At 38.1% G+C, this 13,502-nt stretch overlaps 1 protein-coding gene across 3 annotated transcripts in view; it reads right to left on the bottom strand.

Moving 5' to 3' along the window:
* The window catches only part of GLMN (glomulin, FKBP associated protein), a 42,645-nt gene that overhangs the window by 16,897 nt on the left and 12,246 nt on the right, over positions 1–13,502 (bottom strand). For all 3 annotated transcript variants that reach the window (XR_004528294.2, XM_019919883.3, XM_073811132.1), the window contains exons 8-14: positions 8,159–8,346; positions 6,064–6,117; positions 4,605–4,635; positions 4,410–4,499; positions 3,233–3,274; positions 3,067–3,140; positions 1,538–1,622 (exon numbers count right to left, since the gene is read on the bottom strand). Coding sequence is in view for 2 of the 3 variants with exons in the window: in XM_019919883.3 (XP_019775442.1) it covers positions 1,538–1,622; positions 3,067–3,140; positions 3,233–3,274; positions 4,410–4,499; positions 4,605–4,635; positions 6,064–6,117; positions 8,159–8,346 (564 nt within the window). In the remaining variant the exon portion in view is untranslated. The remainder of the gene's footprint in view (positions 1–1,537; positions 1,623–3,066; positions 3,141–3,232; positions 3,275–4,409; positions 4,500–4,604; positions 4,636–6,063; positions 6,118–8,158; positions 8,347–13,502) is intronic.

Below are 13,502 nucleotides of genomic sequence, written 5' to 3'. Positions count from 1 at the left end.
AGACTTTCAATGTAGATGAAAACAGTCATACACTGAAACAAGATGCCATGTAGGCTTTCACAGCTAGAGGAGAAAATTCCTGACTTCAAAGCTTCAAAGGACAGGCTGACTCTCAGAGTAATACAGCTGGTGGCTTGAAGTTGAAGCCAATGCTTAAACTTTACCATTCCAAAAATTCTAGGGCCTGTAAGAATCATGCCAAATCTACTCTGCCTGTGCTATATAAATGGAACAACAAAACCTTGATGACAGCGCATATGTTTATAACATGGTTTACTGAATATCTTAACCCTACTGTTGAGACCTACTGCTCAGAAAAAAAGACTACTTTCAAAATATTACTGCTCACTGACAATGTACCTCATCCCCCAAAAGCTCTAATGGAGATGTAAAATGAGATTAATGTTGTCTCCACGCCTGCCAACACAGTATCCATTCTGCAGCCCATGGAAAAAGGAGTAATTTCAATTTCAACTTTAAAGTCTTATTCTTTAAGAAATACATTTCATAAAGCTATAGCTGCCATAGACAGTGATTCTTCTGATGGATCTGCACAGAGCAAATTGAAAACCTTCCGGAATCATTCCGGATTCATGGGGAAAAGGTCAAAATATCAACCTTCACAGGAGTTTGGAAGAAGTTGATTCCAACCCTCAAAGATGACTAGGAAGAGTTCAAGACTTCAGTGGAGGAAGTAACTACAAATGTGGTGGAAATAGCAAGAGAACTAGAATTAGAAGTGGAGCCTGAAGATGTGACCGAATTGCTGCAATCTCAATGATAAAATCTGAACGGATGAAGACTTGCTTCTCATGGGTGGGCAAAGAAAATTGTTTCTTGACACGGAATGGACTCCTGGTGAAGATGCTATGAAGACTGTTGAAATAACAACAAAGGATTTAAAATATTACATAAACTTAGTTGATACAGCGGTGGCAGAGTTTGAAAGGATTGACTCCAATTTTCAAAGAAGTTCTACTGTAGGTAAAATGCTGTCAAACAACATTGCATGTCACACAGAAATCATTCGTGAAAGGAAGAGTCAATCTGTGTGGCAATCTTCATTGTTGTCTCATGTTAAGAAATTGCCTCAGACACCCCAACCTTCAGCAACCACCGCCTTGATCAGTCAGCTGCCATCAACATTGAGGCAAGACCCTCCACCAGCAAAAAGATTACAAGTCACTGAAAGCTCAGATGATGGTTAGCATTTTTTAGAAATAAAGTATTGTAAAATTAAGGTATGTACATTGTTTTTTATAGATATAATATTGCACTTAACAGACTAAAATATAGTGTAATTAAGTTTGATATGCACTGGGGAAACCAAAAAATTTGTGTGACTTGCTTTACTGAGATTTTTGCTTTATCATGGTGGTCTGGAACTAAACCCACACTATCTCTGAGGTATGCCTGTACCCTAATACTAGAGATATAAAACGTCCACAGAGCAAAATTCCACATTAATAAATTCCACAAATGAATAAATATATCCTACAAAATAAATTGATAAATGACACCTTAGTTATGCTCTTACCTTTAATGACATGTCAATTTGATTTTTGATATTTTGAATAATAAAGGCCTCCACACCTGAGTGATTACTTGTATTCAATAAGCACCTTTAAAGCAAAATTACAATACATTTGAAATTATCTAGGCTGCATTATAATTAAATGATAATGAAAGTTTTACAAATTCAAATGGGGCATGTGCTATTTCTAGGAATACAAAAACCAGTGCATACGATTAGCAAGGTGATCAACCAATTACAAAGTCACCTATTATGATTTCTGCCCTCACTAACTGGCAAATTCTATTTTAACTGGGTCTTTCCGACACGAAATTTCTATTAAACCAAATTTGAATCTTTTTATGCATATAGTTGCAATGATTTAACATGGCAAGGATGGTCACTAGTGTAATAGCCTAAAAACTCCCCAAATTATTCCCTGTTAGACTAGTCTGGTTAGACTAACTTAATTGCAAAGAAAGGAAACTCAGTAATGAGCTTAAGAAGAAGGGGGAGATTTTGGGGTAGGAATACAGGTAGATCAGAATAGGAAGCTGGCAGAAGACATAAGCATCAAACTGAGGTTTCATAAACCTGCTATGACTCTATCAATAGAAATGAAAAAAAGATAAAATCAAGAGTGCTAGTATTGGCCAATCCCAAAGAACACTCCTTAGCACTCTGATATTGCCCCAATTTGGTTTTAACTCATTTTTATTACCTAGGTATCAACAAACTAAGGTCTGCAGGCCAAATCCAGCCTACTGCCTGTTTTGTTTTATTGGAACACACTTACCCCCACTACAAAGTTGAGCAGCTGCAACAGAGACCGTGTGGCCCACAAAGACTATACTTACTTATGGCCCTTTAAAAAAGTTTGCTGATCTTCAACTCAGAGAGTTGCTAGAATCTTTTCCTCCTCAAACAGTACTATTAATAAGCTCCACTGTTAAAGTGTATATAGCCTGTCAAAAGTTATAACTTCAGGGCTTCCCTGGTGGCGCTGTGGTTGAGAGTCTGCCTGCCGATGCAGGGCACACGGGTTCCTGCCCCGGTCCAGGAGGATCCCACATGCCGTGGAGCGGCTGGGCCCGTGAGCCATGGCCACTGAGCCTGCACGTCTGGAGCCTGTGCTCCGCAGCGGGAGAGGCCACAGCAGTGAGAGGCCCGCGTACCGCCAAAAAAAAAAAAAAAAAGTTATAACTCCAGAGCCATTAATTTCAACTGTGAATAATGGACATTATTGACATATGTAAAGCTCTAGCAGGAGCCCCACCAATCTCAGTTTAATCTTCTAAGTCTATTTTAATTTTAGAGTATTTCAATTAAACTGAAATATATACTATTATTCATGTAATATATATATATGTAGCCATAATTTTTGATTAACCCTTCACTACCTATCACAGAGAAGAAAATTTATTATGATATGGCTTCCAAGTAGAGAAGAATTACATGTAAAACATACCGAAATACAGTAACCTAGAATAATTAATGGCATTAATTTGGTTTTTAATCAACCACACATTTCGCAATTAACCACTGATACATACCTAAATAAAGTATATTTGCCTTGTGGATCCAACTTGTTAATATACAGCTGAAGCATAGCTAAACCCTTTTTCCTCTAAAATGGAACAAATAATATTGTTATATAAACTAAAGATTATTTATTAAAATTTCTCACTGTAACTCATTTAGTTCCAGACATTTACATACCAGTGTCTCAGTGGGGCAGAGTGTCATTACTTTGACTAAGCCCTGGAAATTAAAAAAATTTTAATTCAAACGTTAGATTATATTGACTACAAAGAAACAACTATATTATCAATGGACACTAAAAATTCAGAGAAATGAGGGCAAGAGATTTAAAGATGAAGTAAATTTTTCCCTGAGCCTTTCATTCTACTGTTTTGTCTACAGGGAGCTTAGTACAATCCATTTTGTAAGTGCTATTGAGTGAGTGTTACAAAGTATATCGTTAGACGTAATTTTCAATTATGTCTAGAGTGGCAAAAAAAATGAAACCGAACATACAGAAATATAATCCATTAATTTAAAATAATCAGGCTTATTATACTAACAAAAGCCATATTTTTCTATTTAAATAGTGGAAAAACAATTTTCTACATTGACATCTACGGTAAGACCTACTTGGCTATGATAACTAACAAACAGTATAACTAATAAACAGGCAAAATAAATCACAGGAGGGAAAAAAAAATGTCTTTGTAGTAATGAGTTATACACGCCTTGATGGAGTTCTGAGGACTTGAGTTATGATAAAAGTAAAGGAGGGCTTCCCTGGTGGCGCAGTGGTTGAGAGTCCGCCTGCCGATGCAGGGGACGCAGGTTCGTGCCCCGGTCTGGGAGGATCCCACGTGCCGCGGAGCGGCTGGGCCCATGAGCCATGGCCGCTGAGCCTGCGTGTCCGGAGCCTGTGCTCCGCGGCGGGAGAGTCCACAACAGTGAGAGGCCCGCGTAACGCAAAAAAAAAAAAAAGTAAAGGACCTTCATTTTCCAGGGTTTCTACAGAACCAAAGTGTTGAGGACACAAGTTATATTTTTCCACTAGATGCTATGCTGTCAACTATAGAAGCCACTAGCCACATATAGCTATTTAAGTTTAAATTAATTTAAATTAAATAAAATTTAGAATTCAGTTCCACATTTCAAGTGAACATCTCAAGTGTTCAATGTGGCTAGTGGCTTTCAAACTGTATGGCACAGATAATAGGACAATTTTACTATCACAAAAAGTTCTATTGGACGGCAAGGCACTAGAGTTTTCAAAGGATATGGAGAAGAAAGTGAGAGAGGAGTCTGAAAAGACCTTTACTTAAGTTCAGAATAGGAAAGGGGCTTATTTCGAGATTAGAATACATATTTTACTTACCTGAGGTACAGTAAGAAAACTCTTGATTTCTAAATACTGGTGAAGTAGACTGTTGTCCTCTATTCTCAATAAACCATTCTCCAACAGATACTACAGATGAAAATATACGCAGAGATACATATATGGTAAAGTCAACAGCTGTATTTGTTAACATGACTATGTATTTAAATTATAATGGGTGCAAACAAATCTTACCAATCCTTTGGAGAAAACAGACTCTTCTGTTCTGGAAGAGAATATTAAAATTTATCAACATGGTTTTCTAAATTGCTTCAGAATTATTCTTCATTTTAGGAAAAATAAAGCAAAAATTGAAATTTAAATACTTAAAAAATACATATTAAGGAGAAATTCTATTGAAGAACCTAGTCAAAATTCTTAACCCACCTTTGATCTGTCTTTTGATTTGGCTACTGATATCCAAATCTAACCAAAAGCAGCCCATTCAGGGCTTATTTCCTGGTATCAGATCAGTAGATCTTCAACAGTAACTGCTAAGAAATCAATTATACCTGATATAATACTAAGTATTCTAATTGATTAATCGGTAAGATCTTCTCTTTATTTATATATATATATATATATATATATATATAAATGCTTTCCATTTGTGATTATTAAGTTTTACAATCACTGTTAACTAAATATTTAAGATCTGTGGCAAAAAATATTATCTCAGGCTCCAGGTTCTTATTCTAACCATACAAGGAATTAAAAATGTTATGTTTTTTGGCTCAATGACTAAACAGTTTGGAAATCTTAAGACTATAGAACTTAAGATTGAAATCAATACATATTCTCATTTTATGAATATAACAGAAGCTAAATAAAAATGTAAAATCATTAAGACATACATAATACAGTAAATTTACAGAGTTAATAACTACTTGTGCCAGGAGACCCTTGGAAATTCCTGCCTTGTAGGCTGAGGCTTTGGACATTTGCCATGTTACAAATCTTCCTTCACCTGGGAAGAGATGGGATTAATAAACTGTCACCAGTATTCCTAGAGGATAAGGCCCTGACTGATCTCAAGAGATAATTTAAACATGTTACAGAAAAAGAAAACAAAGCATATAGAGTTTGGCAAAATTCTTAAATATCTGTCTGGGAAAACTATGCATACCTGTTACTTGGTAATTTTTTTTAAAAAGGGGAAGTCTTCCTTCTTATTAGTGCCTCAAATGAGAAAAGCTATTGAATGATACCACTATCAATAATCTAAGTTATAAAAGATGGAGTTAAGACACTTCCTTCCTTTTGATGCAGTTCACAGATTGTGTCCATGAAGCAAAACCAAGGATGAATTTCTTTTATTGACCACCCCTCCTTAGATCGGACGAGGCTGCAGTGGGATAGAGGTGGTTTAATTTATCAACTTCTGAAATAAGCAAAGAAACCTTAGAAGCAGATGACTGGAAACCTCCTTAGGAGACAATATTTAAAAATTATCTTTAGTTTAAAATAAGAGGTTTTGTTGTAAAAACCTCCTTGGTTCATTTCTATCTCTGCTGTGAATATCTGCTTCACTATTTTATAAAATAATCAATTAATTAACTAGGGTCTGGCAAAGAGAAAGTAGTCTCCCCTGATCTTGACAAGGACTATTTTAACATTACTATTTAATTCTGAGATGCCATCTAAATGATCTTACCTTTGTAAAAGGACTTCAATATGCCCCATATTAAACTGCAAAAGGTATGATGGGCTAAAATAGAAAAAAAAATGTATATATAAACACACACACATACACACGCACTTTTAGTTTTACATACGTAAATACTGTTATGGGTTGAATTGTGTCCCCTCAAAAAAGATATGCTGGGGCTTCCCTGGTGGTGCAGTGGTTGAGAGTCTGCCTGCCGATGCAGGGGACACGGGTTCGTGCCCAGGTTCGGGAAGATCCCGCATGACGCGGAGCGGCTGGGCCCGTGAGCCATGGCCTCTGAGCCTGTGCGTCTGGAGCCTGTGCTCCGCAATGGGAGAGGCCACAGCAGTGAGAGGCCCGCGTACCGCAAAAAAAAAAAAAAAAAGATATGCTGGAGTCCTAACTGCCAGTATCTCAGCATATGACCTTATATGGAGAAAAAGTCTCTCTTTCTTAAAAAGTTGGGGTAGTGATGGGCAGGGACAGAGCAGGAACCCCCCCCCCCACCCTAGGGACAGGATTTTTACAAAGGTAATCAAGATAAACTGAGGTCATTAATATGAGTCTTAATCCAGTATGACTGGTATCCTTGTAAAAAAGGGAAATGTGGACAGAGACAAGCACACAGGGAGAATTCTATATGAACATGAAGGCAGAGACCGAAGTGATGCATCTACAAGCCAAAGAACATCAAGGACTGCCAGTAAACCACCAGAAGCTAGGCAAGAAGCATGGAACAGATTCTCCTGCACAGCCCTCAGAAGGAACCAATCCTGACCACACCTTGACCTCAGACTTCTAACCTCTAGAATGATAAGATAATAAATTTCTGTTATTTCAAGCTATCCACAGTGTGTGGTACTTTGTTATGGCAGCTCTAGCACACTAATATACATACCTAAGTCATTTTGGTGGTCGAGCGTGATTAAGGGTATATGCTCTGGGGTCAGACAGAACTATGTTTAAATTCCACCTATCCTACTAACTAGTTGTATGATCCTGGGTGGTATGTATCGTAACTTGTCTAAGCTAGTTATTTTCATCTGTAAAATGAGATAATGCTCTATTTAAAAGGGTTATTATAAAGATTAGATAATGTATACAAAGCTGTTATAGTGTTTAATACGTGGTAAACATGCAAGTGGTAGCTATTATTGCTATATTTACATACAAATATACTCCCAGGTATATTCATACCTAAATATACAAATTACACAAATACACCCAAGGCCTGCAACACAAATACACAATCTTTATTATCATGGACCTTAAAGTCTAAAAGGTGTTACATTATAGAAATATGTATTTTTTTTAAAGTTTTGATTAAAAATTTAGTTTAAAAACTATGGGAAATGAAACACAAGGTCAAGGTCATTGTAACAGGAAGATTCAGCCTAAATTGGGTGGTAAAGAAGGCTTTCCTCAGAAAGCTATATTTAGGATAAAGATGGTTCTAAGCATGTACAAAGATCTTATAGCAGGAAGGTTCATGACACATGTGAACAAGAAACCAGAAGATCTGTGTTACTGGAGCACAGTAAACAAGAGGAAAGGTGGTAGGAGATGAATCAGGACAATAAAGCAAGGACCAGATCATGCATAAGCTTGTCTCATGGGAAGGCATTTAAGACTTTATTCTTAGAGCCATTTAGGAAGCCACTGAAGGGTTTTCATTAGGGACGACTCTTAAAAGCTTCACTTTCTATGTGTTGAGAATAAATTGGATTAAAAGGGATTGAGGGTAGATATATAAATATCCACTCAGGATTACATTAATAATCCAGTGAAAAGATGATGGCAATTTAGACCACCCTATTGGTAAGTGGCCTAACAGCTTCAAAACCAAGCTCAGTTTAACACTTTGTGACTCTTGTCCCAATCATTCCTTAAGTCTATTTCAACACCTACCCACCCAACCACTTTCACTACTTGATGACTACTGGCTTTAAGGGATTATACACAGTAATATTTAGCATAAAAACATGTTTTGTTTATACTTCATTGAAAATGTACTAGTACATTAATAAACACATATTGGACATTAGATAAATGAGTTTGATGCTATTCCTTTCAGAATATATAAATAAACAATAACTCCTACCTTAATACCATTGGAAGCTGATCAATACTGATGCCCTGTACAAATACTAGATATGCCAGAGAAGCCATAGAGTCTGATAACTGTTTGTCTTCTTCTTCCTCAAATTCAAGATAATCCCAAGTCTTCTTTTTCCTTCCATGATTAAAAATCATTTTGAGGAAAGGGTGTCCAATTGCTGATAAAAATCCCTGTGAAATGGATAAAAAAGGAAGCTATAGCAGACACTCTACTGTGCCCTCTCCCACCCCATATTCACATCCTATAAAATCCCCATCCTATAAAATCCCCTCCTCTTCAGTGTGGATGGGACCTGTGAGACTTGCTTCTAACCAACAGAATATGGCAAGATGCCACCCCTATGATTAGATTATGTTATATGGCAAAAGTGAAGGGATTTTTGCAGATGTAATTAAAGTCCCAAGTCAGCTGATTTGAGTTGAGAAGAGACACTATTCTCCATGGGCCCGACTTAACAGGAAGAACGTTTTTAAACAGGATCCAGGCCCTCCTTAAGAGTCAGAAACTCACCCTTGCTGGCTTTAAAGAACTAATCTGCCAAGTTATGAGGGGGCCTATGAAGAGGGCTGTCTGTCAAGGAACCACAGGCAGCTTCTAGAAACTGAAAGTGTTCTCTGGCCAGCAAGAAAATGGGGACCTCAATCCTACAAGTTCAAGAAGATAAGTTTTTGCCAACAACCTGAAGGAACTAAGTGGGTGGGAAGATGAAAAAGTTCTGGAGATGGATGGTGGTGATCGTTACACAACAATGTGAATGTACTTAATGCCACTGAACTATACAGTTAATGGTTAAAATGGTAAATTTTATATATATTTTGTCACAATTTAAAAAATGCTTCAGAGATATTTGAGAACAATCTAAAAATGTGAGACATACAAGTATCATGAAATGACAGTAAACTACTCAAATGAAGAATATTCTAGGAATGCTCTACTGACCACTGTTTGCCTGGATACGGAATGGGCAGGAGGAACACTGGCCAGTGGCTGAAGAGACAGAGGAAACAGTACTGATACCTCAGGTCATATGGGCTCTTGTAGGAGAAAGAGAAGCATCCCTGCCTGAGTTAACTGACTACAGTTTTATGTTTGTTCATTTGTTTTAAGGGGGGAAGGAAAGAGAAAAAGAGAGCCTTAAGAAATACAAGGTCACTCCTATGCCTCTTATACCATTTCCAATTCTAGCGTGCTGGAAAGCACCTGACCTTCAGTATCCAATGAAATTAATCTGAGTTTTGGCTCTACCACCTATTAGCTGTTAGATACTGGTTTAGTTACCTAACCTCTTTAAAGCTTCAGTTTCCTTATCTAGAAAACAACATAATACGTATGTCAATATTTATTGAGAAGCTCCACAAAAAAGCTTAAGAAAGTTAAGGTCACAACAAACTACTATATAGAAGTCAAGGGAATGATGGAAACAGCTAAGCTAAAGCTGACCTTCCACATATTCACTCATTTATTCAATAAATACTTGAGTGCCAGGCACTGGGCCTGCCACTGTAGAGACTTAGAAAGCCAAATAACACTTTTCTGGTCTTCAGGGAGTTAAAACCTGCCTACTCCAGATGGCTCCATTAGTCATTTCAGAACACAAAAATCAACCATGGAAAATAATCCTCAGTCACAAGAGACTGCTATTCAGCCACCAGATGCTAAATAAATACTGATTTTCGAAGCCTTGCATTCTTGTTATATCCATAAAACAAAAATTTATTGTATTCAGATTCCAAATGTCCTCTTAATCAAGAAGCTCCATTTCTTCATTCAGCCAATGCTAGATGTGTTTTGGGTTTTTTTTTCCAGAGGAAGGTTATTAGCCTTTTAAAAAATCATTATATGTAACCAGATCCTACAGTGCTGCTGTAGATATTTGGGGTCCATCTGTGTCCAAATAGGGTCTTCACTATCTATCCACACACCATCCAGCAGGCTTGCTCAGACCCAACATACCTGCGCCTCTACAATTTCTCAAGGCAGTCTTTGCCCTTTCATGAAATGTTCCTATGCTGCTGCCCCTGGGACATTCAAGCAGTTCTATATCAAAACAACTTGTGCCAGAGGGATGGCTGAGGCATGCCACATTTACCTATACTTCTTCAGCATAGAACAGAAGGCACCTCCTCACTTCACTTCCTACCCTGATTTCACTTCTATTTCTTAACTGCTTTGTGCTTCCTCACTGTTGGCTTTACTTGTAATGTGCCTTCCACTGACTGAGACCTTAGAACCTCTTCCCTATACCCTCAACCTCTTCATAGGATGCTGACTCTATCTCACTGCTGTCATTAAACCTGACTGGTTTCTGGTGGGAGCTGCTCATACTCTCACACCTCTGACATTGCACAGCGAGGAAGGCAGCAGTAGGAAAGGGTGGTATGGGTAGAGGCTTAGTATTATCTTGGTTCTTCCTGCACTCTCAGGCAAAAGCACATTTTCCTTTGAGGCAGGTGCCATACTGCCCTTTATCTGTCCTCATCTCTGTCATACGCTGACTTCCTGGTCATTTCCCCATGTTCACGGAAGACTGGTACCTGCTCACATCCTTTTTCTCTATCCAACTCCTGCTATGATCCTAGAAAAATTGAATGTTCTTGTAGATAACTCCTGTAACAGGCCAGCCTCATGGTTTTTCTGACCACTAAATTCTAATGACCTTAATTTCTAATCTGTTTTGGCACCTAATTCAATCCTGGATCTCTATCAAAATTTGGAGCTATTCCATATTAGATACCTAAACTCCAGCATCTCATTTTTTGACCACATGCCAACCTACTCATCTATCTCTAACTTCTCTAGTCTTGTTATGCCTTCATTTTAACCTACCCATCTGTCCCCTCTTAATCCCCTTCTTTCCCTAACCAACCAATGCACTATTAGTTATTTGAACTATCTGCACCCTATATTTCCGTTAGCTACGTCTACGCAATAAAATGCCAGCCTTGGAAAAACAGCTACAAACCACCTTCTCTACTTCTACACCCAGGTAGCTGAGTACTGCTTGAGAAAAATCACAGAAAAATAGTATTATCACTATAGTTGTGGTCTCCAACCACAGTCGCCAAGTGCTTAGCACTACTGACTAATGTTTTCTTTGTCTTCTACCTCTCTTTTCTTTCCACTCAATATTCCAAACCTTTACCAGTTTCCTGAAGCCCCTTGTTCAGTCCTCATTTCCGCCTCTTTTTTTTTGTGGTACGCGGGCCTCTCACTGTTGTGGCCTCTCCTGTTGCGGAGCACAGGCTCTGGACGTGCAGGCTCAGCGGCCATAGCTCACAGGCCTAGCCGCTCCACGGCATGTGGGATCTTCCTGGACCGGGGCACGAACCCATGTCCCCTGCATCGGCAGGCAGACTCTCAACCACTGCGCCACCAGGGAAGCCCTCCACCTCTCATTCTTAAGGGATCTGAGGACAGTGGGTCTGATTCCCTCAATTATAATAATATTAATAATTATATTATAATAATAATATAATTCCCTCAATTATAATACTCCATTTCTGCTACAAATTTTTCTACCTACATACCAGCTCTTCCCTCTTCCTCTCCAGGTATCCTCAATCCCATGCCCAGCTGTCTGCTCTCCTTGAGCCACATTATTTCAGTTATCCCATAATACTTCTCTTTCCCCCTGTGATGGTTCCCACCCCTTCAGTCTATAAACATGCTCACACCTCCTGTCTCCCCCAGTTACCTTCCAATCTAAGGCTGTGTCTTCTCTATTGCCTCTCTTCTTCCTTATTCATCCAAACTCTTAAAGAATAGCTTATACTAGTCATCTCCTTTTTCTCATTTTTCATGCACTCCTTTATCTAGTCCACTGATTTTTGTCTCCCACACTCCACTCAAACTGCTCTTGCTAAGATTATCAATGCCATCTTACTTCCTAAATCCAACGGATGCTTTTCAACTCCTACTCTACAGACTATCTCTGCTGCTTTTAACAGTAGCAATCATTTCCTTCTTCCTGAACTCTACTACCCCAGTTTCTGTGATATTTTCATCACCTCTTTGACTCTCCTTTCTTGGTCTCTTTGGTGGGCTCATCTTAAGCGCTGGTACCCTACAGGATTCGGTCCTGAACGCTTTTCCTTTCTCACATTGATCTACCGCTTTGGGTAATCTCATCTACTCTTTTCCAAAATTTGCTCCTTAAAAACCTGTTGTCTCTGGGTATTAGAGATACATATATTAGAAATTATTGTTAATCTTGTTAGGTGTCATAATGGCATTGTGGTTATGTTTTTTAAAAAGTCTTTACCAATTAGAGAAGCATACATAAAGACTCACAGATGAAATGATATATCTAGACTTTCTATAAAATACTACAGCAAAAAAAGAGGGAGGCTGGGGGTGGGGGGGAGGGATGAACTGGGAGATTGGGACTGACATACACGCACTACCGTATATAAAATAGATCACTAACAAGGACCTACTGTATAGCACAGGGACTCTACTCAGTACTCTGTAATGGCCTATTACAGAGTAAGAATAAGAGTGGATATATGTATATGTACAACTGAATCACTTTGCTGTACACCTAAAACTAACACAACATTGTATATCAACTATACTCCAATAAAAATTAATTTTAAAAAATTAAAAAAAATAAACTAACTTTACATTGCTTATCAACTCAAAATAAAAAGAGGGAGGCTAGATAAAACAAGACTGGCAAAAAGGTTGATAATTGTCAAAGCGGGGCAGGAGGTACATGAGAGTATGTTATATTGTTCTATTTTTATGAATGTCTTAAATTTCCATAATAAAAAAAAATTTTTAAGTAAAAAACCCCCTACTGCTTGCTGTGTATTCTCTACCTTAATTATTGGTAACTTCACCTGTCCTGTTAACTAAGCAAAAAACCTTGTCCATAACTCAACCTTTTTACTATTCTTCTAAATCCAATCCATTACCAAACTTTGCTAATTTTATCTACCTATAAAGTTCTCAAATCTGCCTTCTCTTCTTTCCATACTCAGGCTCTCATCATTATCACTTAACTCCCAAAAGACACCTAACCCATCTCCCTACTTCCACTCTTAGTTAAGTTCATCCTCCAATAAAGTGATGAACTCAAAACAGTTTGATTACATCACTCCCAGGCTTAAAATCCTTAACAGTTTCCAACTTTCATAGACATCTTGGAGTACATATATCACATATGGTGCTGTTTATATTGGATCCAGAGGTTTACACTGTACTCTAGTATTGGCAACAATGAAGAGGCCCCAGGCTTTTATGTGCTCCTGGGAAAATCCCTTCCCCAATCCCTCTTCATCACTCATAACCTCTTTACCGCTACCTTGACCATCAGCATTAACCC

The sequence above is a fragment of the Tursiops truncatus genome, chromosome 1 (genome assembly GCF_011762595.2).
Source record: "Tursiops truncatus isolate mTurTru1 chromosome 1, mTurTru1.mat.Y, whole genome shotgun sequence".
Classification (NCBI taxonomy): Eukaryota; Metazoa; Chordata; class Mammalia; order Artiodactyla; family Delphinidae; genus Tursiops; species Tursiops truncatus.
This window is presented reverse-complemented; position numbering and strand designations above follow the sequence as displayed.